This window comes from Centropristis striata, chromosome 22 (assembly GCF_030273125.1).
Source record: "Centropristis striata isolate RG_2023a ecotype Rhode Island chromosome 22, C.striata_1.0, whole genome shotgun sequence".
Taxonomy (NCBI): domain Eukaryota; kingdom Metazoa; phylum Chordata; class Actinopteri; order Perciformes; family Serranidae; genus Centropristis; species Centropristis striata.
In genome coordinates this window covers 24970932-24994419 of record NC_081538.1, presented here as the reverse complement: position 1 = coordinate 24994419, position 23488 = coordinate 24970932, and the positions used below count along the sequence as shown (strand labels likewise).

Sequence of the window (23488 nt, the reverse complement as noted above, 5' to 3'; positions counted from 1 at the left end):
ATGACTCCACTACAAGTAAAAGTCCTGCATTCAAAACTAACTGAAGTAAAAGTGCAACAGAAAATGTACTTAAAGTATGAAATGACCCCACTCAGATTGTTTTATATATTGTAAATATATTATTGGATTATTATTTTTGATGCATTTATGTGAGCAGCATTTTATTGTCCAGGTATGGCTTGTTTTAACAACTTAATATACTTTTATGTGCTTTAATATATGCACAATCATTTTAAATGTATCATGTTTTTTATGTTAATTTTCGACCTGAAAGGTCACTAAAGCTGGCAGCTAAGTACAATATCTGCCTTTAGAATACGTGTAAATGTGACTCATGATTTAATATATATATATATATATAATATTATATAATATAATGTAGGGACCACAATGGAAATAAGCCTTAGGGCTTTATTGTGGCCTCCCTGACTATTTTTTATCTATTTATATTACGTATGACACAGGTTGCTGTTTCATATTTTTTATATCAAGAATGGTCAAATAAAATCAATCAATCAATCAATCAATCAATCAATCAATCAATCAATCAATCAATCAATCAATCAATCAATCAATCAATCAATCAATCAATCAATCAATCAATAATGCACAAAAATAACTTTGCACTTATGCCTGTCTTGAAGCTGCTCTGACACTATAATTCTGTTTCCACTGATAATATCTTACATTCACAAAGGTTGCAAAAACAAAACAAATCCCCTGATAAAAAAAATAAATATTGACCATATGACCTGTTTCTTCACTTACGGCCCCTAATAGTGGTCAAATTTGACTCAAAAATACTGAAATTATTCTATTAATTACCCACCTTGTGTAAGATTATAGTAAAAAATACAATAATTACTCCTAAAATGTAGTGAAGTAGAAGTATAAAGTTACATATGTGGAAATACTCAAGTAAAGTTTCTCTTATTCACTGAATATTGAATGAATATAGTAGTCAAATTCAAATATTAATATATAATGCTGATGGTTTGGATCTATTTCTGAAAAATAGTCACATCAGTCACATCTCTTTCCAAAAATCAGCCTTTTTACACTAAAAATAACACTAAGGGACTATTTGTTTTAGTAGAAAGTAGTTCCACTGGAGAGAAACAATCAGCGTCGACCACTAGAGGCAGTAAGAAAATTAGTTTTGTTGTTGTTGTTTGTTTGACCCTCTAACTCAACTGTTTAACTGTTTAATATAATGTCAATGCTGATATATTAAATCAAGGCCCACACAAAACAAATTGAAAATTAAACATGTTTTCTCCACCAGGAGGCCAGCTGCCAAAAAGGTCAAACCCTGCGAGAGATTCCTGAGAAAAATCTGTCAATTCACTGCTGAGCCTCAACGGACCTGACCTTTGACCTTTACTGGAAGCAAGACGATAGTTAGTGATACGCTGATCACTGTGGGAGACATGAGGAGACAGAGAGAGACGAGGAGAGACGAGGAGAGAGACAGAGAGACGAGGAGAGACACAGAGAGACGAGGAGAGACGAGGAGAGAGACAGAGAGACGAGGAGAGACGAGGAGAGAGACAGAGAGATGAGGAGAGACACAGAGAGACGAGGAGAGAGACAGAGAGACACAGAGAGACGAGGAGAGACGAGGAGAGAGACAGAGAGACGAGGAGAGACGAGGAGAGAGACAGAGAGACGAGGAGAGAGACAGAGAGACGAGGAGAGACACAGAGAGACGAGGAGAGACACAGAGAGACACAGAGAGACGAGGAGAGACGAGGAGAGAGACAGAGAGACGAGGAGAGACGAGGAGAGAGACAGAGAGACGAGGAGAGACACAGAGAGACGAGGAGAGAGACAGAGAGACACAGAGAGACGAGGAGAGACGAGGAGAGACGAGGAGAGACGAGGAGAGACGAGGAGAGAGACAGAGAGACGAGGAGAGACGAGGAGAGAGACAGAGAGAGACAAGGAGAGATGAGGAGAGACGAGAAAAGAGACAGAGAAACGAGGAAAGACACAGAGAGACACAGAGAGACGATTAGAGATGAGGAGAGACACAGAGAGACGAGGAGAGACAGAGAGAGACGAGGAGAGACACAGAGAGACACAGAGAGACGAGGAGAGACGAGGAGAGACAGAGAGAGACGAGGAGAGACACAGAGAGACGATTAGAGATGAGGAGAGACACAGAGAGACGAGGAGAGACTAGGAGAGACGAGGAGAGACACAGAGACACACTGTAGTATATTTTGGTGCAATTCAATGCAAATGGTACAATTCATGTTACATGTGTTATAGGAGATTTGCTTCTGTAAGAGGGGCCTCTCTGACCCTTGGTCAGAACAGAGTCTCCAGTCTATTTGGGGCTCTGGGGACAGGTGCATATCTGACAGAAGAGATGTTGGGATGTAAACAAAACAAGTCTATATATCAGATAGAAGAAGGGTTGGAATGTCGGCCTGAATAAGGTTAAAAGGTAAATTCAGTAGCAGAAAGAAAGATAGAGAGAACAAGGGCTACATGTTTCATTCAGCAGCCGTGAATTTGACACAGTTCTCCTCCGCTGTACCTATAGGCAGTGTGTTCTTTGATGAGTGATAACAAAGAAAACTAAAAGGAACTTCAACTTGGTCTTCAATCCATTTTTCTCATTCAGAGAGGGAGTTAATTTACACTCCAACACAGAGAGACGAAGAGAGACAGACGAGGTCTGATGAGGACTCTCTGACAGACGTGTCCTCTTCAGTAACAGGTTCCTCACAGACGGAGGAGCAGAGATCTGCCTGTGAAAACTTCAACACTTTCATGTCGGACTCAAAGAAAACAAAAGAAACCTTCAGCAGAGTGACGCACACGCACACACACAAATACACACACACACACACACACACACACACACACACACACACACACACACACACACACACACACACGCACACGCACACACGCGCGCACACACACACACACACACAAACACACACACACAGCTGAGGTCACGTCCTCACTGTTGTTTTGTCTCCATATTAATGAGGTTTTAATAAACTGGGGAATTCCTGCTTTTAGTTAAATTAACAGCTAACATATGGTGGGTAATTAATAAGATAAGTTTGTGTTTAAATGTTTTTATACTCAAATTTGAGTATTTTAAGGGCCATATCAGGTCATATTTTAGTATGTATGTTATATCTGTCTGTCTGTCTGTCTGTCTGTCTGTCTATCTATCTATATAAATATATATATAAATATATATATATATATTTATTTGAATTTGACTACTTTTTGGCTGATAAATATATCAATAATTCATTGACAGTTTAACCCTCTTAACCACAAGAGAATACCAAAAATACAATCATTTGTCATAGAAAGAAAATGTAAAAACAGTCACAGTTATTGTAGGAATATTCCTTGAATGGATTATCGGTTATGAAAGTTTATGTAAGAAAAAGTGACCAAAGCTAAGCTTAAATTTGTGATTTGTCTTTTGACAAAACCATAAATAAGACTTGGATGGATTTTCGGTGATATAAGTTTATGTTAGAAAAAGTAACCGACTTGTTATTTACATTGTTGAGTTGCGTGCTATCATCATCCCAAATGTTTCCAACAAACCTAAAGAAATGAAGACAGTAGGCACTTTTCACGGTGTCATATAACCTTAAAACCCTTTCGTTGCTCTATCTACTATAGAAAAACATCCTTAAACTTGTATTTCTGTCCTCAGCGTTTCCAAAAACCCTCCCTGCTACACATGCACCCATAAAAAAAACACATATAGTCGTTTCTACTGCCAAACAGTCCAACAGGGCATTAGAGTTTTTACGACGCATCCTGATGATCTCGTAACCAAACCAACAAAAAGAAATGACTTTTCTCCGCTTTACAAGTCCGAGGCTGGTAGTAACGCTGACGCTAAAGCATTATGTCCTAAAAAATCAGCTGCTGCGTGGAGAGTTTATCCACCGACACGTTTGTGTTTATGATGTGAGCTGGCAGTACGTCAAGGTCTGCATGCAAACATCCATCCAGCCAGAGAACAGACTGTTTGTGTTTGTTTGTGTGGGAGAGAAGATCAAATGAGATAATGTGAGGAATTAGTAGCTGCAGACGCTAATAGAGGAATAATAATCATGTAAAGCTGCAGAGTTCAGCTCCAGATCTTTCACTTTGATTGGAGCTTTGAAAGTTTTCAGAGGAGCAACAACACTTCCGGTACTTACGCCTACTCTCATAGATAGCCCTGGACTTCTCATAAAGATCATAGGGGTCGGGTTTAGCCAGGGCCAGGGCTGAGTCTGAGGCCGAGTCTGGCACCGAGGCCCTGAGGAGATGGTGTGTTGGGAAGGGGGCGCTGTGGGGGATAACGGGGGCGGACAGGCTGGTCTGAGCGGGGCTGCTCTGGCCCTGCTGCTGGGACTCCCACTGCTCCAGAACCTGCAAAGCACAGCGGCATGATGGGTCAATACTTCACCGCCACCTCCACCTCCTCCACTCCACTCCACTGGAGCTGGGAAAGCATGAAAAGACAACACTAAAAAGTTCTGCTTTAAAGACTTCTGACTGTTCACTAAGCCCCACACCTCCTAGTTTCTGCTCCTGTCAAGCTTTAGGTCCAACACATGCAGCTGGTGGCAGATTTATCAGGCAAAAATTGCAGGAATTTCTGAAACAGTAGGTCTTCAATCACAGACAGGTAGCTTTTTTTTCATATTTTTTTTTCTGTTTCAACCCAGTATTCCTGTAGTTGTCGATAAATGTTAGGTTACACCAGGGATGGGCAACTGGAGGCCCGGGGGCCGCATACGGCCCGCACCCTCACTTGAAGTGGCCCTCAGTATAACTACATGCATTTGAGCATGAAATCTTAAAAGTTCAGTGTAAAAATGAACAAAATTACTTCTTGCAATTAATGTTGGTCTGCTGTTCTTGCACTGAAAAATGTATTAATTAAATTTTTAATTTAATGTTCCAAAAAATAATAATAAAATTGTAAAAAATAAAAAATAAAAAATAAAACCCTGTAAAGTCTGGCAGTTGCCAAACACTCATTGTCATATTAAAGTAAAAAAATAAATAAATAAATAAATAAATATATATATATATATATATATATATATATATATATATATATATATATATATATATTATGTATATTATCTGTATATTTTTTAAAGAAATTACCTGTAAAATAAGTTGTGTAGTTTGTCCTAGTATTATAATTTTATATATGTATAATTAAATGTTATTCATTCAGAAATAATCCTTGGTTTAGATGTTTATTATAGACAGAACTAACTTGGACAAGAACACAGTTTATTAAAGCAGATTAATGATTTAATGTTTATTCTCAAAATTAATTTTTATTTTACTAGAAAAGGGATTTAAGGGGGACTAAATAATGTTTTTTTATTGTTGTTGTTTTTTTCAAATGTGGTGACATCTAAGAGTTTGTGTGGAGTTGTCTGAGTTTAAACTTCCCCAAACACATAACTTTTACACCCTGAGCAGATAACAATCAATCAACTGTTTTTCCTAACAGATTTAACTTCTTCTGAGTTGTGGAGCATGTGGAGGAACTGAAGGCTGACAGGTCTGCAGTGGCTCGTTTTGGTCACTGAGCAACCATTGGACAATCAACAGTTTAGGGGGCGGGGCTTAGTGAACGATCACTTCATGCTGGACAGACGGGAGCTGGACTGTTAGTGAGGTTAGTGGTTAAAACAAGCAAAAACAACTTCAGCCTCTATCTGATTAACCTCAGTGTGTATCAGAGACGTGTGTATGGAGAGAAACACATATAAAGGGATGTGACAGACATAAATATGCTCTTATTTTGGAGGGTATTTTGAAGATGACAGCAATGTATATCTCCCTTTGTTTTTCTTTCAGTGGCTGTTGGGGCTTAATATTAAGGCTATGGAGTATATATTGATATCATATGAAACTAGATTATCTGAGAAATCCAGGGTGAAAGGGGGTAGAATAATGTGCTGAAGTTAGCGTAAAAAATGGCAGAAAATACAGAAATCTCTAAGTTTTTAAAACCAAATCACAGCATGGATTTTTCTATGTTGTTCCAAAGGTCTTGGTGTATTGATGGAATATTCTGGAGAGGTTTTTGAACATTTTTATCCATTCTTGATATTTAAACAAAGCCTAATTCAGCATCAAATATGTGTAAAAACATGATTATCTCATGATTCTCATATATATATATATAAAAGAGAATATAGAATCTTAACTTTCTTCAAAGTTTCTGTTAACAATGTAAATACTAAATGAATTCATACTTTTTGATCTGAGCGAGAAGGGGTGGAATTTAAGTTTGCACTTCTTCCCACTCCTTTTCAGGCATGTAAACTGATTTATGCAGTGTTTAATCATTTCTTTTGTATTAAGCTTTTCATTGTTTGTTTGTTACTTTTTCTTTCTTTCTTTATTTCTTATTGATAATAACCAAAATCTTTATCTTGAAAACCATGTAAAATGTCCAGATATCAGCTCTTAAATTAAACTCTTATCAGCTATTTTTGTTGTTATCATATATATTTGTCCAAACAAATGTACCTTTAGTTGTACCCGGCATTAAAATGAACACAAAATTGAAGAAAACAAAGGTGGTCTAATCATTTTTTCCAAGACTATATGTATAATGATGTGTGTGCTATTTTATTTATTTATTATTTAACAGTCTATTCTGTGGTTTAGGTTGGAGATCTTGTTGGGCCACACTCTAATAAATAAAACATTGGGTCAACAAAAAAAAGTATGTTAACGTTTTCCCCAAGAATTTTTACGTTAAGCCAACTGCTGCTATTACATTAATTCATAGCAATGTTTTGAGTGAATTACCTTTCCTAAGTAAGATGAACTTAATAATTGCATGAATGCAAGTATTTAAATTAATCCAACATAATGTTTTAAGTGGTGAAGAAACTTAGGCATGCAGGAGACAGAAACTGGGCCGTCCACACGTCATCAAATTGAAATTTTACATTAACAGAACTTAAAACTATAATTTTTTTTTGATTAACAAAAACATTTAAACTGACACAAGTCATGATAGTATATTGAATCAATAGGCATAATTTGTGTGTCAAAAACTCAATAAAATAACAATTACAAGTAAAAAGTCTAACAGTTTCTCAGAACTTGATTTTTTATTTCACAACAATATATGTATTTAACCCTCTGAAGTCCAGGAGATTTTGGTTGAAATTTGTCAACTTCCTATGAATTCCTTTCTGTCTCTGTTCAGCATCTTTCAGTCTGTCCTTACATCACATGCATGGCTCCTTTTTCTCCACACAAACTTGGCTATCAGTCAGATTTTTCATTTTATTTTACGTATAAAGCTGCCAGGAACCGAAAATACAAACAAAAGACACAGGTGTCTATAGAAATCTACCTTTTTTTTTTTTTTTTTTTTTTTTACCATTTATACACACAAAAACAGCAGAAAACATAATAAATAATAAAACAACAAAACAGTCTATTTGCATGTCAATTAAAAATACGAATAGTTTTCATTGTAGAAAGAAAATTCACAATTTAAAAATGGTCTAGAAACATAAACGGCACACTGTGAAAGCTCCTATGATTGAACTTTAACTGGCTTTCTCAGCTTGTCTACATATCATATATAAATAAAGTTATTACTGTCAATAAAATGTGTATTTTCAATGAATAGATGGACTCCAGAGGGTTAAGTAATGACTAAAGGTCCTCTGAATTAGTTTTTAGAGTGTTGAAACAGTCCTGAAATCCCCAGATTAGATGGTGTACTGTTGTTGACCTGCTATCCCCCCCTAAAAACCCCCTGCCCAAGGCCCCTGAACTCTCTATAAAACACTTATTATCTAATTAATTTATTGGCGACTGGAGCACACTGTTTATTATCACTGTTTTACACAAGTTTCATGCAGAAACACGTTTGAAATGTGCTGCTGTCAGTGTTTGAGGTGACGGCGGCAGTTTTGACAACACCAGTCAGTCACAGCGTCGGCCTTGATGTGTCAGATAAGTCGGGGCTGTTTGAGTCACGGCACGACACTGAGCAGATAGCCAAGATGACATGTTGACATGTCAGAAAGTGTGAGAGACGGATCCGGAGGGAGCCACAGTGAGACTGGCTGCATATGGCACGCTTTAATATCCAGGATTACAGGGCATCTGGTTCAAGACGCACCCAGAATAAATATGAGGCTCATAAAAAGCTCCGGGACGGAATCAAAAGTGTTTCCGCTCGTTGTGGGTTTCGTCGGTGTCTGCTATTGATGTGGAGCACGTCTGCTGATCGGGGCAGGCTGAGGAGACGAGGGACCTTGTTAAGGCTGAGCTTAGACTGATCTCTCTCTCTCTCTCTCTCTCTCGTCCTCGCTGGTTCATTAAAGCGATCGAGCTCGTCAGACGAATCGAGGACACCGATTTGCACACACGTCATTATACAGGTATGTCTCCAAAAATTAGAATATCGTGAAAAAAGTTCAATATTTTTTGTCGATTATTTCAGAAAGTGGAACTCAGATATTATATAGATTCATTACACATAGAGTGAAATATTTCAAGCCTGTATTTCTTGTAATTTTGATGTTTATGGCTTAGAGATAATTAGAACACAAAACTCAGTGTCTATTCTTATTATTTATATTATTATTATTATCATCATCATCATCATCATCATCACCATCATCATCATTATTATTTTATTGTTTTATTTTATTATTTTTTTATTTATTATCATTATCATTATTATATTAATAATTATTATTCTCATTATTATTATTATTATTATTATTATCATTATTATTATTATCATCATTATTATTGTTATCAGTATTATTATTATTATTATTATTATTGTTGTTGTTATTATTACTATTATTATCATTATTATCATTATTATTAAGTCTTACACATTTCACAATTTTTGTTGGTTATACCAAAAAAAAAAAAAGATTATACAATATACAAGCAAACTTAAATATAATAATTCAATAATTCTTAATTAATTCTTAAAATGTATGGCTTGCTTGTATTTGAATGAAGTTACTTTACAGGAGAACATTACTGAGTAAAAACAGCCAACATGAAGTATCTGTTATGTACAGTATCGGCTAGATTCGACTGACAAATCCAGATAAGCTCATTTGTGAAGGAAACTCTGAGGAGCTGCAGGCAGAGCTCAACTGTAGGTCGATACCACAATTAGATGCCCCCCCCCCCCCCCGCTCCGTTCTTCCCCTTATTAGTCAAATTCTCCCATATTTCATCCTCAGAGTTGCAGAAGTCTTCTTGTAACAAATGATGCCCAATTAAACTGTGACTGAACTCTGGTTGGGGTTCAGCAGCTGGGGGAGAGGGGCCGGGCGGGGCGGGGCAAGAGGGGCGGCCAACAAATGAACACTGGGGGGTGAAGAGGCAGAGAGAGATGTGAGGAGACAAGACAGAGAGAGATCTCTGCATGCCGTCTGCTGCTTTGTGACGTTCAAAGCGTATTTTCCTCACAGCGCAGAATTACAATTATTCTGAGGGAAATGGAGGAGGCTGATTAAATCTGGAGGGAGGCAGAAAATGATGAACAATGAGGAGAATTTCAGGGGACGAGTGTCTTAAAAGCTGCACGGTGGAGGATTCCTGTGTTGCAGGATTTGAAGTCAATGTGTTTAAAGGGACAGTTCACCCTCCAAAATAAATCTAAAACACATGTAAGCTTATAGTCTTAACTTATCAGTTTAGTTTTTTGTCAAGTAGGAACTTTACCGAAGAGATTTGGGAGTTCCTGCATTAAAAACTGCACACAAAAAAGTCTGTGGATTATCTTGAGTAGAACCTGGTCTCACAGGAATCTGTGAAATAGCCACAGATTTGCTTAACTCAAAATCCGTGGAATAGCCACGGAATCACTCAAATTTCTGTGAAACTGACATGGATTTCGCTACAATGCAAGTTAATGACAGTCATATCCCGTGGCTATTCCGTGGATATTTTTTCCTATTGGTTTGTTCCAAGTCACGTGACTTTTAAGGTCCCGGCGGTCAGAACAAAAAACATGGCGGACAGTTCTCTCATTTTTTAATGAAAAAATCTATATTTTGACTTAGTTTCTGCATAAAAATTGATTTTGATCACATTTCAAGCGAGAAATATATGTTTTATTTTCTAAATATTCACTCAGTGAATGTACATAATCACTTTGTATGTTGGAATAGCCACGGGATATGACTGTCATTAACTTGCATTGTAGCGAAATCCGTGTCAGTTTCACGGAAATTTGAGTGATTCCGTGGCTATTCCACAGATTTTGAGTTAAGCAAATCCGTGGCTATTTCACGGATTCCTGTGAGACCAGGTTGCTTGAGTAACAGGGCATGGGCCGCTTTCAGAAATAAGTTAGCATTTCAGCACCCTGGGGTCTTTCCTCTCAAACTCAATGACGATTTTGAATGTGTTGGTGGTTAGATGCCTGAAATAAGGTCTGTGGTTTACAAAAGCTGAAGATATGTTCACGTTTTGTTGTGCAGCATAAAATACATTAGTAAATACCCCCAGTTGTGAATTTTGTAGTTTTTACGAGTCCTTAAAAAGGCAGTTACTAACAAGTGGCTACAGAGCAACAAGTCCATCCATCCATCCATTCTCGTCCGCTTATCCGGGGCCGGGTCGCGGGGGCAGCAGGCTAAGCAGTCTCAAACATAAACAGCACAGGAGGTCGTGTGTCAGGACCACAAATAACAGCACGTAGGTACGTATCGTGGCAAGTTGTAAAAATAGCACACATGTCATTAAACATACATGTAAGGTTTGCGGTTGTAATAAAAGGCTGCAGTTTCTGTGGATTTATGTTGTAAACTGTTGTAACTGACCTAGGTTTAGGACAAAAAAAATCCTGGTAAGGCATTAAAAAAGACAGTTTAAAGAGTAAATAAATGTACATAACACAAGTGAAGTAGTTACGAGGGTCACTTGACTAACCGCAAGTTACTTAAAAATGGTCTCCTTTTGTTTTCACACAGAACACGAACCCCGCTCTCCTGAAAGTCCATCATTTGTTTGAGCCATCCACCACCCCATCCTCTAACTGAAGGTGGAAATCCACAATTTTAAATTTGCTACTACGTCAGCAAGATGGCAGCGGACGCATTGCAGTGGTCGGTGTAATACGTAAATATCGCATGTTTTTCGCCGCCTGTACACACGACCTATCATGATGTTTCGAGGGGAGAACAGGCTGAAATGAGACTACGGTGGTTGTCGGGGACATTAAACACCGCCTCACAGCCTCGAGTTGTGTTTTCCAAATAAATTTAAATATCAATAACATTTTAGTTCTGAACAAGCTGTTGAAAGATTTCTAAAATATTCATGTTTTCTCATTTTTATGACAGGTGGTCTAATAAATCTGTTGTAGATGAACATTTATATTTTATTCTTCACTTTCTTCCTATTTTCTGTTAACAAAGTAAAATAAAATGTAAAATGTAGAAAATATCTTTTGATCTCAGGGAGAAGGGGTGGAATTTCACGAGTTTACACTCATTTTTGGATATGTAAACTGATTTATGTAGTGTTTTGTTATTTCTTTTGTATTAAGCTTTTCATTGTTTAAAACTGTTACATTTTCTTTATATTAATTATTTTTTAAAATTTAACTCAGCTTGTACAGAGTCCTACAGATTTCACAATTTTTGTGGGTTGTACCACGGAAAAATAAAAAAAATAAAATAGAAAAAACAATGAATACAATGTACAAGCAAACTTATATAAAATAATTCAATAATTCTTAATATTTTTTTTGGGTTGCATGTATTTGTATTAAAATCATATTTTCAGAGCAGTATTTTGTATTTTTTTTTATGCATTTTCACCCACATTTTGATGTATTTTTTAGCATTAGAGTATATTATAGTATGTATTGTTAATTGCAATGAGGACACCACGAGCCGGGGTCACGCGCTGGTCGAGCAGCGCTGGCGGGACGTCCAGGCGTGAAATGGATTACACACACAGTCGCACAAAGGGAAACAAAGAAAGATGGGCGGAAACACTCGTGTGCAGGCATGTGAGTGTGACAAACACACACAGAGTGAGTGTGATCTGGGAGGATGTGTGGTGGTTTACAGTGGGCCCGGGGACAGCACATGATACTGTAGAGGAGTATTTATGGTGGCGGAGGCAGCAGATAAGGCTGAATGTGAGTTTGTCGAGGGCTTTTTCTTAATGTGACAAAAGCAAAATAAAGGCGAGGTGAAGGATAAATGACTCGGGAGCAAGTGGTACGGTGACATGAAAGTGCAAAAAAAGCTTTTAAAAAATCTGAAAGATTGCAAAAAATGTTATAAAAACGGAGATAAAAGAGGGATGAATGCGTCTGGGCCATGCCAAAGCAGTTAGAACAGAGGCTAAGCAGCACTACAGCAGCAGCATCACTCACAGTGTGGATAACCCCGATGGCACCGAGTCAGGCTGTGAATTAGCTCCGACTCGCAGGATCAAGAGACGAGCGATGTTATGAGCGGGCCACTTGACCTTTTCTCATACTATGACAATAAAGACGGGCTGAATATCAAGGGCTCGCTGCTGTAAAAAGCCACGGACACATCGTGAATCATCAGTAGAGTTAGTACGGCGAAGAGGAGGGGCTGGAAAAGTGATTTCTACATCTTAAAGTCACTCTGATTAGCACAGACAGAATGCACACTGCAGCCATCGGAGCTAAAGTGGAGAAATCTTCTATTAACCCATAAGAACCAATGGTGACAAACACTTTATATCTTCTAGAATCTCCCATATTCAGCTTTATGCTTCACATTAACTCATTGAATGAGATGTAAACATGTACTTGTATGGGTTTTTGTTTGTTTTTTGTCTTGTTTCTTTGTTTTTGTTGTTTTAAGTGTTTTGTCAGGCTACTGAAAATCAATTGTATGTGATGTCAGACCATATTTTTTATTTTTTATTGTTCAATTAGGGGGCAGACAAATATAAGAAATGTTTTCTTTGTGCTGCTCCTTTCCAATCATGAAGGTGTAGAGTGTGTCTCTGTACACATTTTGTTGTCCACCTTCCTGAAAGGAACAAAATAAATAAATACAAATAAATAAAAAATCCCTCAGTGATGTATACTCAACACCCTGGTGTGGTGGTCATGTGACTTTGACAAGAAGCGACTTCTCCAAAATGTGGCTGTGACTGGAAACAGAAATGTGAAAAAGTAGCTGATTTCAAAAAGCTTATTTTTAGTTACTAGGCTTGTTAGTTACAAGTTTAAACCCATTTAACAATTCTAATCCGTTAACAGGGTGTCCTGTATTGCATTTAACTTGTTCTCACCATATTTCCTGAACAAATTAAAGTCACAAATTTGATATATGTTATGAAGATGCAAACAAAAAGGCAAATGGTCATTTGTTTTTATTAAGTTTTTGATTTATTCTTATTTTGTTACTTAAAAACAAATCTAAAAAAAATAATTTATTGTTAAACACTAACACAACACTATTAACACTATTATTATGTCACAATTTTGATAAATGTTGTGGAGATGCAAATAAAAAGGCAAATTTGTGTTTCTGTAAGCAGAAAATGTGTCTTTTTTTAATTTTAAAATAAGAAATATCATAAACATAAATACCATAAACGCCCAATGTATCGTATACATGTCACATCACAGATCTTTGACATTTAGGGGTAGAATTTTTTTTTAAAACATCATAAATAAAGTTCCATACTAAAGTTCCAGTATGCGCTTCATGGAGGAGCAGCAAAAGTTTGGTAGCTCTCTGTTTTTACTGAATTTCCCCTCGGGGATGAATAAAGTAATTTTGAATTTTGATTTGATTTGATTAAATGTGTTCTATGTGGTCCACTTGGTCTGTGCTATATCCCCCATACTTTTCCTTTAAGGATTACTAGGTCTGGGTTCTTATGGGTTAATGAATAAAAAAAGCAGAAATGGGGGGACAGTCCGAGTTCTGGAGGCTGGGTGCGTGTTACCTGCTTAGCGGTCTTCCAGGGTGAATAGTGACCTGCAATGTTGAGAGAACAAAAAAATGGTTTAGACTGAAAAAGGTCATGAGATGTGAGGGTTTAATTTCAGCTGTGAGAAGCTGATTCCACTGGTTTTATGGAGATAATAAAATGAAGAAAGCTTTCAACAGAATTACAGATGAAACCAGTGGTGGAATGTAACTAAGTACATTTACTCAAGTACTGTACTTAAGTACAATTTTGAGGTACGTGTACTTTATTTGAGTTTTTCTATCATATGTAACTTTATACTTTTTACTCCACTACATTTAGCTGACAGCTTTAGTTACTTTTTGGGTCAATATTTAAAATGAAAAACATGACACACTGTAAAAATTTCCCGTTGTTTTTTTACAGAAAAAAACTGGCAGCTGTTGTTACCAGAATATTTCCTAAAAAAATACAGTACATATGTCAACATCTTTACAGAACAACTTGTACATTTTACATCCTAAAACTGTAGTAATTAAAAAAAAACAATAAACAATTTAAAGTTGTAGATTATACCGTCCTTTACAGCTTATTTAATAGGATGCTGCTGCTTTTATACTAATTATTTATGCAAAATTTACATGCAGATTTTGCTTATTGTGCATTGAATACCAGTAAATTAACATTCAGTTATTATTTATTGTACACTGAATACCAGTAAAATTTGAAAAAAGTTGTTCTGTAAAGTTGTTTACATTTATACTGTATTTTTTGCAGAATTATTCTGGTAACCACAGCTGTCATTTTTTTTCTGTAAAAGCAACAGATTTTTTTTACAGTGCACATTTAAAGTGATGAGACATGTTTTTAAATTATACCTCATAACAGTATATGAAGTACTTAAAATGAGCCCTATGTTTACAAAATTAAAACACTGCTTACATAAAAACATCAATACAAGTAATGCAATAATATATTTAGCGTATATAAAACAATCTGATTGGGTTCATCCTGCATAACAAGTACTTTTACTTTTGATACTTTAAGTACATTTTCTGATATTTTTGTACTTTTACTTCAGTAAGTTTTGAATGCAGGACTTTTACTTGTAGTGGAGTAATTTCATAGTGTCGTATTAGTATTTTTACTTAAGTAAAGGATCTGAATACTTTTTCCACCACTGGATAAAACAGATAAGAATATGAATGCGACATAAAAAAAACAGTGTTTGTGGTAGAAAAGGACAAAGAAATGAGGACGGTGAATAAAGACAGAGACTCAGAATAAGATGTCCAGATAGTGAGATGATGATTAAACATGATCGACATGAAGTCATGAAGAGGTGCCAAAGAATTATATGAGCTATTAATTTTAAATGCAGCGATAAATTCATCTTTTTCTGAAAGCAATTTAGAATCTTTTTATAGTGTGGAAATATATGTTCTTTTTTAGGTGATCTGACATTTTCTGCATTTAAAAACTGTCAATTAAGAAAAAAAAGGGCGGAAATGAAGACATTAACCCTCTGAACTCGGAATGTGTACTGTAAAAAATGTTTGTATAAAATACACTAAAACACTGTCAAGTTGCATCAGAAATAGAGCGTAAAATTAAAAATGTAATATCACCGTAGCAGACACTTTTTATAACCGCAAGTCAAGGAATAATACAAAACTTTTAAACTGTAGAAAACACAATTTTTTTCATGTAACATTAAATGAGAAATACCATTATGTCACAAGGATACATGAATTAAAGCTGTAAAAATAGTTTAAAATAAATATATTCAAATAAATATGTGATCCATTTTTTTAATTAAAAAAAATACATATAGCTGCTATATCCCACTAAGTTAAACTTCTTGTTATATTTCACAGGCATTTTATTTTATCATTATAATTTTTCACGATTCTGTCAATCAACTACAGTCTGAAAACACACAGTTGTAAAGTACTTATTAAGTTGCCCTGCTGTAATTTTTTATTACCTATATTTTTTTTACTTCTATTTGATTAATTGAATGCTTTTAATAAGTTTTTAATATGTCTGTTCAATGTATAGCACTTCATGCCTGTAATTTCTTTGTTGTAAAGCACTTAATTTATGAAAAGGTGCTGTACGAATAAATTATCATTATTTTAAGTATTATTATTATTATTGTAATTATTATTATTATTATTTTATTATTATTATTGTTATTTTATATTATTATTATTATCATTGTTATAATAATAATAATAATAATAATTATTATTATTATTATCATTGTTAGTTTCTAATGGCTTAATATCGTTGTTATTTTGTCCCTCATTTAATTTTTTTTTTTTAAATGCTATCATTTTAAGGGCCTAAAATATTAATAATTTTTTTTTCCAGATAACATTAATTACAGGACTAAACTGTTTTAAGAAGAAACGAGGAAACATTTATCCGTGTTATTGTTTGTTCTTGGGTCCCCAGAGATTAGTCAGTAGTCCTCGAGGGTTAAAAGTGATTAAATGCAACTTAAGAAACTTTTCATCTATTTCCATTACGCCTGTTTTTCCTTTTCTCATTGTTCCCAAAGGAGGCGTTTGAGAATCACAGATGTGACAATGAACAGGTTTGAGACTTCTTTCACTCCAGCAGGTTCAGGACGAGTGTGAGCCTCACAATGAAACAAAGCTCTCAGTTTGTAATGCAGTGCAGGAAGGTAAAGGGCACACGTTTTGCTTTAAATCTCACATTCATCTCGCTTTGACCTTTAGAAAGGTGCGTCTGCATTTCTGCTGTTTACAACATTGTTCAAGCGCAACACGCAGAAATCTCCCCGTGGCGATGAAAGGAAGACGAGAAGCAGCAACAACAGCAGCAGCTGACGTGAATCAAACTCACACAAAGTAATGAAACACGAGCCCCAGTGCTGCTTCTATAGTCGAGCTACACACTTCATCTTCCTGATTCAATTTCTCTTAGTGTCTTTCAAGTGCTGCCACGGTCTCCCATCTGAGTTGCTACAAGCATATGCAAATGGAGGGATCGAATTATGGGGTGACTGCTCCAATTATGCGCCAGTGTTGGCCTGGCGGGACTCCAATCACACAGAAAATAAAACATTCTTCTCACTGGTGGAGTGGCAACAACACAGAAATTACCACAAAAAGGGGACAAAATGCAATCCGGCCCACAAGGATTCTGAGATTGTGGAGTTTTTCGCAGGAGCCTGAACACACGCGGAACATTTAGACCACCATGTAAAACAGAAAGACGTTGATGTTGAGGTGACAAAAAGTTTGTTTCTGACACTGACAGCAGTGAAGATGATCTTAATTTTGAATAAATCTCACTGGACTGCTGTCAACCTAAACCTGTGTGAAGAATCCTCCTATTTACTTTATGTAAACCTAATGGTTATGTATGTTTAAGTATGTATACCATTACTTTAATCATTAACTACACTGCAAAAAAAGAAAAGTTGGGTGAACTCAAAATTTCAAGGCAACAAACTTCGATAAAATTTTAAGTTGGACAATTAAACTAAATATTTTAAGTTTTGTTTTTGAGTTTGCTCAACTCTGAATTCAGATTTTTGTCAAATTTATAACTAAGTACTTACTTATAATTTTACATTGTAATAACTTTTAATCCTTACTTCTGCAATGTGCTGAATTGGCACGATTGTAACGCTGCTATGAAATGTCAACTACTGTTGCGACCACAATTATGAGTTAGCATTGATACGCTAATGGCTACTCTAGTAGCTGTAACAAGCAGCGCCGCTAGCATCAGTTGGCCGCTAGCATCAGTTAGCCGCTAGCTTTCGCTAATGACCGAATTTCACAACAAAGAAATAAGAGTTAGCAAAACTATTGTCCCTTGTTTTGAACCCCAACTTATATATAAGATATAAGTAACAACAACTCACAAACTTGTTTTTGAGCAGACAACTGGCTTCCTTTGTTGTGCTAACTTACATTATTGCCCTAAATGTCAATAATTTATATTTCCAAGTTTTACCAACTTAAATCACTGTTTTTTCACCAAAAAATACAAGTTGGCTTTTTTGCAGTGTAGGTTAATTTGAATGAATATACTGACTAACTTTGAATATATTCAAAGTTTGGTGAGTTTTGGGGTATGTTCAGGCAGTGAAAAATGTGATCATTTGGGACCAAGATAAAATAAAAAATAAATAACCAACAGAAAAGCAACAGGGACCTCGCAGGTCGTTGCCTGCTCGGGCCCTAATTACTCTCTGGTTGTAAATATACATAGTGCACTTTTTTGTTCATTTGACATCCTTATAATTGCATTCAAGGTTTATTTTTCATGTCATAGTAAAACAGGACAACTTGAATGTATTTCCAATAACTGTGTATGCCTTCCTTTGATCTGTTTTTGGAAAAAAACTAGTCTCAAAGTCCACCGTGAAATTTAAGATTTTTTTTTATCATGGAGCAATGTTTTCAGCTTCAAAATAGGATTTTTTATGAAAACAGCTTATCTAAAGCTACAAAGAATATTTTGAAAAGTGTGATATCATTGAGGGAATTAAAGGATTTTTTTGCCTTTCTTCCCAAAGAAGGTCAATCAATGAAAGGCTTTCTGTCCTACAGTACCGACGTCAGAACGTGTGAAAGGACACAGTGAGCGACAGCAGAGAGAAGCTGATGGGAGCCGGACAGACAGAGAAGAAGAGGCTCCACCAGGCGTCTCTGACCGAGGTGATCCTCGGGGTAGAGTCGCTGTTAACTCAGGCGTACCAGACATTTAGTGGGACATGGGTGTCAGAGAGCCCCGTGGCTAAAAGTTGAGACGGGGCGAGAGACTGAAGGAGAGAGTGAGAGGAGCTCTCCGTGGTGCTGAAAGACTGAACGCTCATCACACTGTCAGCTCGGCTGCAGAAAGCTACGTGGTGTCAAACTCACACTTTTTACTCCTTGTCACAAACACGCCACTCCTGTCTTTCTACTCACCAGACTCCATTAAGATCTCGCTCAATCTAGCGGATCAGGGTTCCCTCTTAGACAAATTATACTCCTAAATCATAACGTATGACTTTATGAGACTCCTAGAGCAAGACTTTTCATTCCGGATGATATTTAACTTCAATTGCATGTGCAATTTGTGATTTTCCGCCACTATTTCTTAAATTCTGCTCCTGATTCTGCTGAGATGAACGGTCACGTGACAAATATTCACTGAAAATCTGTTTACACAGAGCTGAGAGGAGAGGACAGGACAGGAGAAGTTGTCAAAATTAAAATAGATCAATATGTATCGCACGTGGAGATTTATTTAAATATTAATGACACTGTTGTATATAATTTATAAGACAAAAACTCCTTTTTTTTGATTAACGTCAACTTTTGTTAACTGGCGATAATATCCTTGACTGATTAATACCATCATTTAAACATGGACTCCATTAAGATCTCGCTCAATTTAGCGGATTAGGGCTCCCTGTTAGACAAATTACACTCCTAAATCATAACGTATGACTTTATGAGACTCCTAGAGCAAGACTTTTCATTTCGGCTGATATTTAACTTCAATTGCATGTGCAATTTGTGATTTTTCACCACTATTGGTTAAATTCTGCTCCTCAGCGACACTGTGAAGCCATGATTGATTCTGCTGAGTTGAACGGTCACGTGACAAATATTCACTGAAAATCTGTTTACACAGAGCTGAGAGGAGAGGACAGGAGAGGTTGTGAAAATTAAAATAGTTCAATATGTATCGCATGTGGAGAGTTTTTACAATATTTATGACAGTTGTGTGCACTTGGAATCGGTTCTATATATAAATTCTAGTTTTTTTCAATTTAAAAAAAAATAATTTAGTCAAGAAAATCAACTTTTTTTTATGATTAACGTTATTATAACTGTGTTACTTTGCAAAAATAACATTTTTGAGTTGTTCCCACTCTAGTCGTGACAAATATTCACTTAAAATCTGTTTACACAGAGCTGAGAGGAGAGGACAGGAGAGGTTGTAAACGTGCAAATAGTTCAAAATGTATCGCATGTGGAGAATTTTTCCAATATTAATGACACTGTTGTGTATATAAATTCATTTTTTTCCTCCAATTTATAAAAAATAATTTATCAGAGAAAAACACCTTTTTTATGATTAACGTCAACTTTTGTTAACTGGCGATAATATCCTTGACTGATTAATACCATCATTTAAACATGGACTCCATTAAGATCTCGCTCAATTTAGCAGATCTGGGTGCCGTGTTAGACAATTGACTAAAATATGCCTTTATATGACTCCTAAAGCAAGACTTTTCATTTCGGCTGATATTTAACCTTAATGGCTCTTTTGTTAAATGTGCAATTTGTGATTTTCTGCCATTAAGGGTTAAATTCTGAGCTATTAATTTTAAATGCAGCAATAATTTTATTTTTTCCCCCAAAAAAGTGGTTTGGATTATTTTTTATAGACTGTGAATGTATGTTCTGTTTTAGGTGATCTGACATTTTCTGCATAAAATTTTCTGTCAATCAGGAAAAAAAGAACATAAATGACTACATTAACTCTCTGAACCCTTAATGTACATATTTTCTTTAAAAGGTTGCCAAAAATAAACCGTTTGGAATAACCAGATCCTGTTAAAATCAATAAATAAAGCGACCTGTGACTAGTGTTGCAACATTTTCAAAGTTGGAAACTCAGGGTTTCTTAATCATAAATGACAGAACGCTGCTGTCTACTTTCTCTCTACTCTCTCCCAGTTAGGATTCCTTCAGAGTTTATCGTTTTTATACCAGGAGTCAATTTATCCGCAAAAGTCTCCTTCTCTCCAGAACAAACAGACTCACTGATTAAACCGGCAAAAAACACTGAAAAAATCAGTTTCTCTGAGGCTGTTTAGCAGAGTTTGGTCAGCTTGTTTCTCTGTTAACTTCAGATCCAGACGTTCAGGAGGTTTTTATTGGGAGCCGAATTACCCGCAGAGGTCTCCTTCTCTCCAAAACAAACGGAGCAGATGATTAAAACCGATGAAAACACTGAAAAGGGCAGTTTGACCTATAAAATCAGTGTTTTTCCAATGGACACTGGATGTTCTGGAGGGGCTGTGAGCCAAGCTGCAAACATTTACTCCTCTTGTTTCTCTGATGACTAAAATCTTTCAGCTGGATTAAATATAGGGAAAAACAACCAAAATCTAAAAGGTGTAGAGTAAAAATGTGGCTTAAAAACTGGATAAAAAGTCAATTCATGACAGCTTCTGGCAGAGAAGCTCAGGACTGATGCATGCACAAAGGGAATATGCTGCATTCACAGGCAACCGAATGAAACAGACCGTTTCCCTTTGAAAATATGATTTATGATTTCTAACGACTCATAAACAGACACTGACTCATTTGGCGAACATCATTTTACATAATTGTGATTTGATTTTAGCTCCGTGTTGAATTAATAAACCTGATGTCTCCAATATGCTCGTCTACTGAGTAAAACATGGCGCCAAATTAAACAAGTCTTTCTTTAGGTCTTTCTGGGGGAAAAGGTCCACTAGGGTTCATGTTTCCATCACTGGAGATCACATCAGAGCTAATAAAAAGAGTGATTTATCCTAGGGCTGGCCAATATATCGATATTTTTTATATTGATATGTCGCCCAGCCCTAAGATCATCATCATCATCATTCTTTTTTACATGTGATATGGAATTAGACCATATCGCATATATCAATATTGTTCAATTTTTTTCTTTCTTTATATATAAATGCTGCCCTTACTAGGGTTTGTCATATTTAGTTGTTTTGTAATGTTCATTATTCTTTCCTCATATTAATATATTTATTTATGCACTTTATGGAGCTTTGATTTTTTTTTTTTTTTTAAAAGGTACTCCTTTTGTTATACAGTATTTATGTTCACTTAACCCATTTAGGCCTAAAACAAGTGGAAAAAATGCCTGTAAAACCTATGGGCGATTTTAAAATAACCCCCTTAAACCTGAAGTTTTTCTGGAGTTTTTCAGCTTCTGTAGCAGATAGAAATAAAATTCTAAAAGTATCTGAGAGCTTACACCTGTTATATCTGAGTCCCTGATGACTGATATCCTGATACCCTATAGTCGTCTTCCGCCATGATTTTAGTTCTGGAAAAGTCCCATGTTGCATTGTGACACTCCCACATGTATTCTGATGCATTTCATTGGCCGAGAGACCGAAAATAGGTGGAAAAAACTACAAATACTACAAAACGACATATCCGCTTTCCCGACTTTAATGGTAGAATAAAGCAAGAGTGCCCCCGGTTTTAATGGTAGAAATGCAGGAATGCTTTCCCGGCTTAAATGGGTTAAATAAACGTTTAAATAAAACTACTTGTGACATCATATTTGACTTAGGCTGAACATTTGCTCTCACTTTGCGCTAAAAATATCGGGATATATATCATATATATTGATATATATTGAGATATGGCTTTTGGTCCATATCGCCCATCCCTAATTTCTCCTGGGATTTATCCAGATTGCAACTTTTCCCACTCAAGACAAACTCCAGATGTTAGTGGGTTTTTATCCAGTGGGAATGGCGCTTAAGTGTCGTCCTTTTGTGATGCAAAAATCAGTAAACCACCAGTAATGAGGGCAGAATATCTCCCTTATTCAGGCTCCATAATGAACGGGTAAAGTTGTCGGTGTGTGTCTGTGCATAAGTGTTCCACCCTCCACCTGCCTCAGCCTTCAGGTAGCGATGAATGGGACCGCTTGATGTCGTGCCTTGCTTTCAATTCCTGCACAAAACTCCAATTAAAGAGGTCTGAATTGGTGTTTTTTTGGAGCCTTTCTGCACACACACACATCTGACGATTTCACACACATAAAGCTCCCCATACAAAAACACAGATCTCTTTAATTTCATTGAGAGGCTAATACTAGCCCTTCAATTATTCAAATGAGACTATGATAAGACCAGAATTGGTGGCAGCATGAATCTCTCAGCCCTTTATGAATATGTATCTCTGGCAGCTTCACACAAACATCCGCGGCAGAAAACCGATTTTGTCCACTTCTATTCAAACGTTCGCCCGATGTTCTCAGCCTCATTGTGGCTGCATGCAACACAAATTATTTTGCAAGGCCCATGGTTGAATATGCATGATATTAAAGCTCAAAACAGCACAATTTATTTAACCACGCTCATGCAATCACTGGCTAATCACTCCATCTCATTTAACAGGAGCGCTTGATTCGTTTAAAGTTTAGAGAGTCTCCCACACACACGGGGAGGAGATGCAGAACTTTTGTGATTTAATTGTGAAGGGGTTAAACACAATTAGCTGTGTTTAACCCCTTCCACTGCTGCTATGATCCGATTTCTGCAACTCATACATCAAGTTTTCTGTCAATAAAGACAAAAAAAAGAACGGACATGACTATATTAACTCTCTGAACCATTAAGATATATATTTTCTTGTAGAAATTAACCGTTTGCAATCATCGGATCCTGTTAAAAACAATAAAATTCTGCGATCCTTAGTGCAACTGTGAAACCATGATTGATCCTGCTGAGACGAACGATCACGTGACGAATATTCACTGAAAATCT

General features: G+C 36.3%; 1 protein-coding gene across 1 annotated transcript in view; it reads right to left on the bottom strand.

Annotated features, from left to right (window-relative positions):
* magi2a (membrane associated guanylate kinase, WW and PDZ domain containing 2a) overlaps window positions 1-23488 on the bottom strand; it is a 383066-nt gene that overhangs the window by 42029 nt on the left and 317549 nt on the right. Inside the window, exons 11-12 of the mRNA XM_059326084.1 lie at window positions 13972-14003; window positions 4197-4410 (exon numbers count right to left, since the gene is read on the bottom strand). Of these exons, the coding sequence (XP_059182067.1) occupies window positions 4197-4410; window positions 13972-14003 (246 nt within the window). The remainder of the gene's footprint in view (window positions 1-4196; window positions 4411-13971; window positions 14004-23488) is intronic.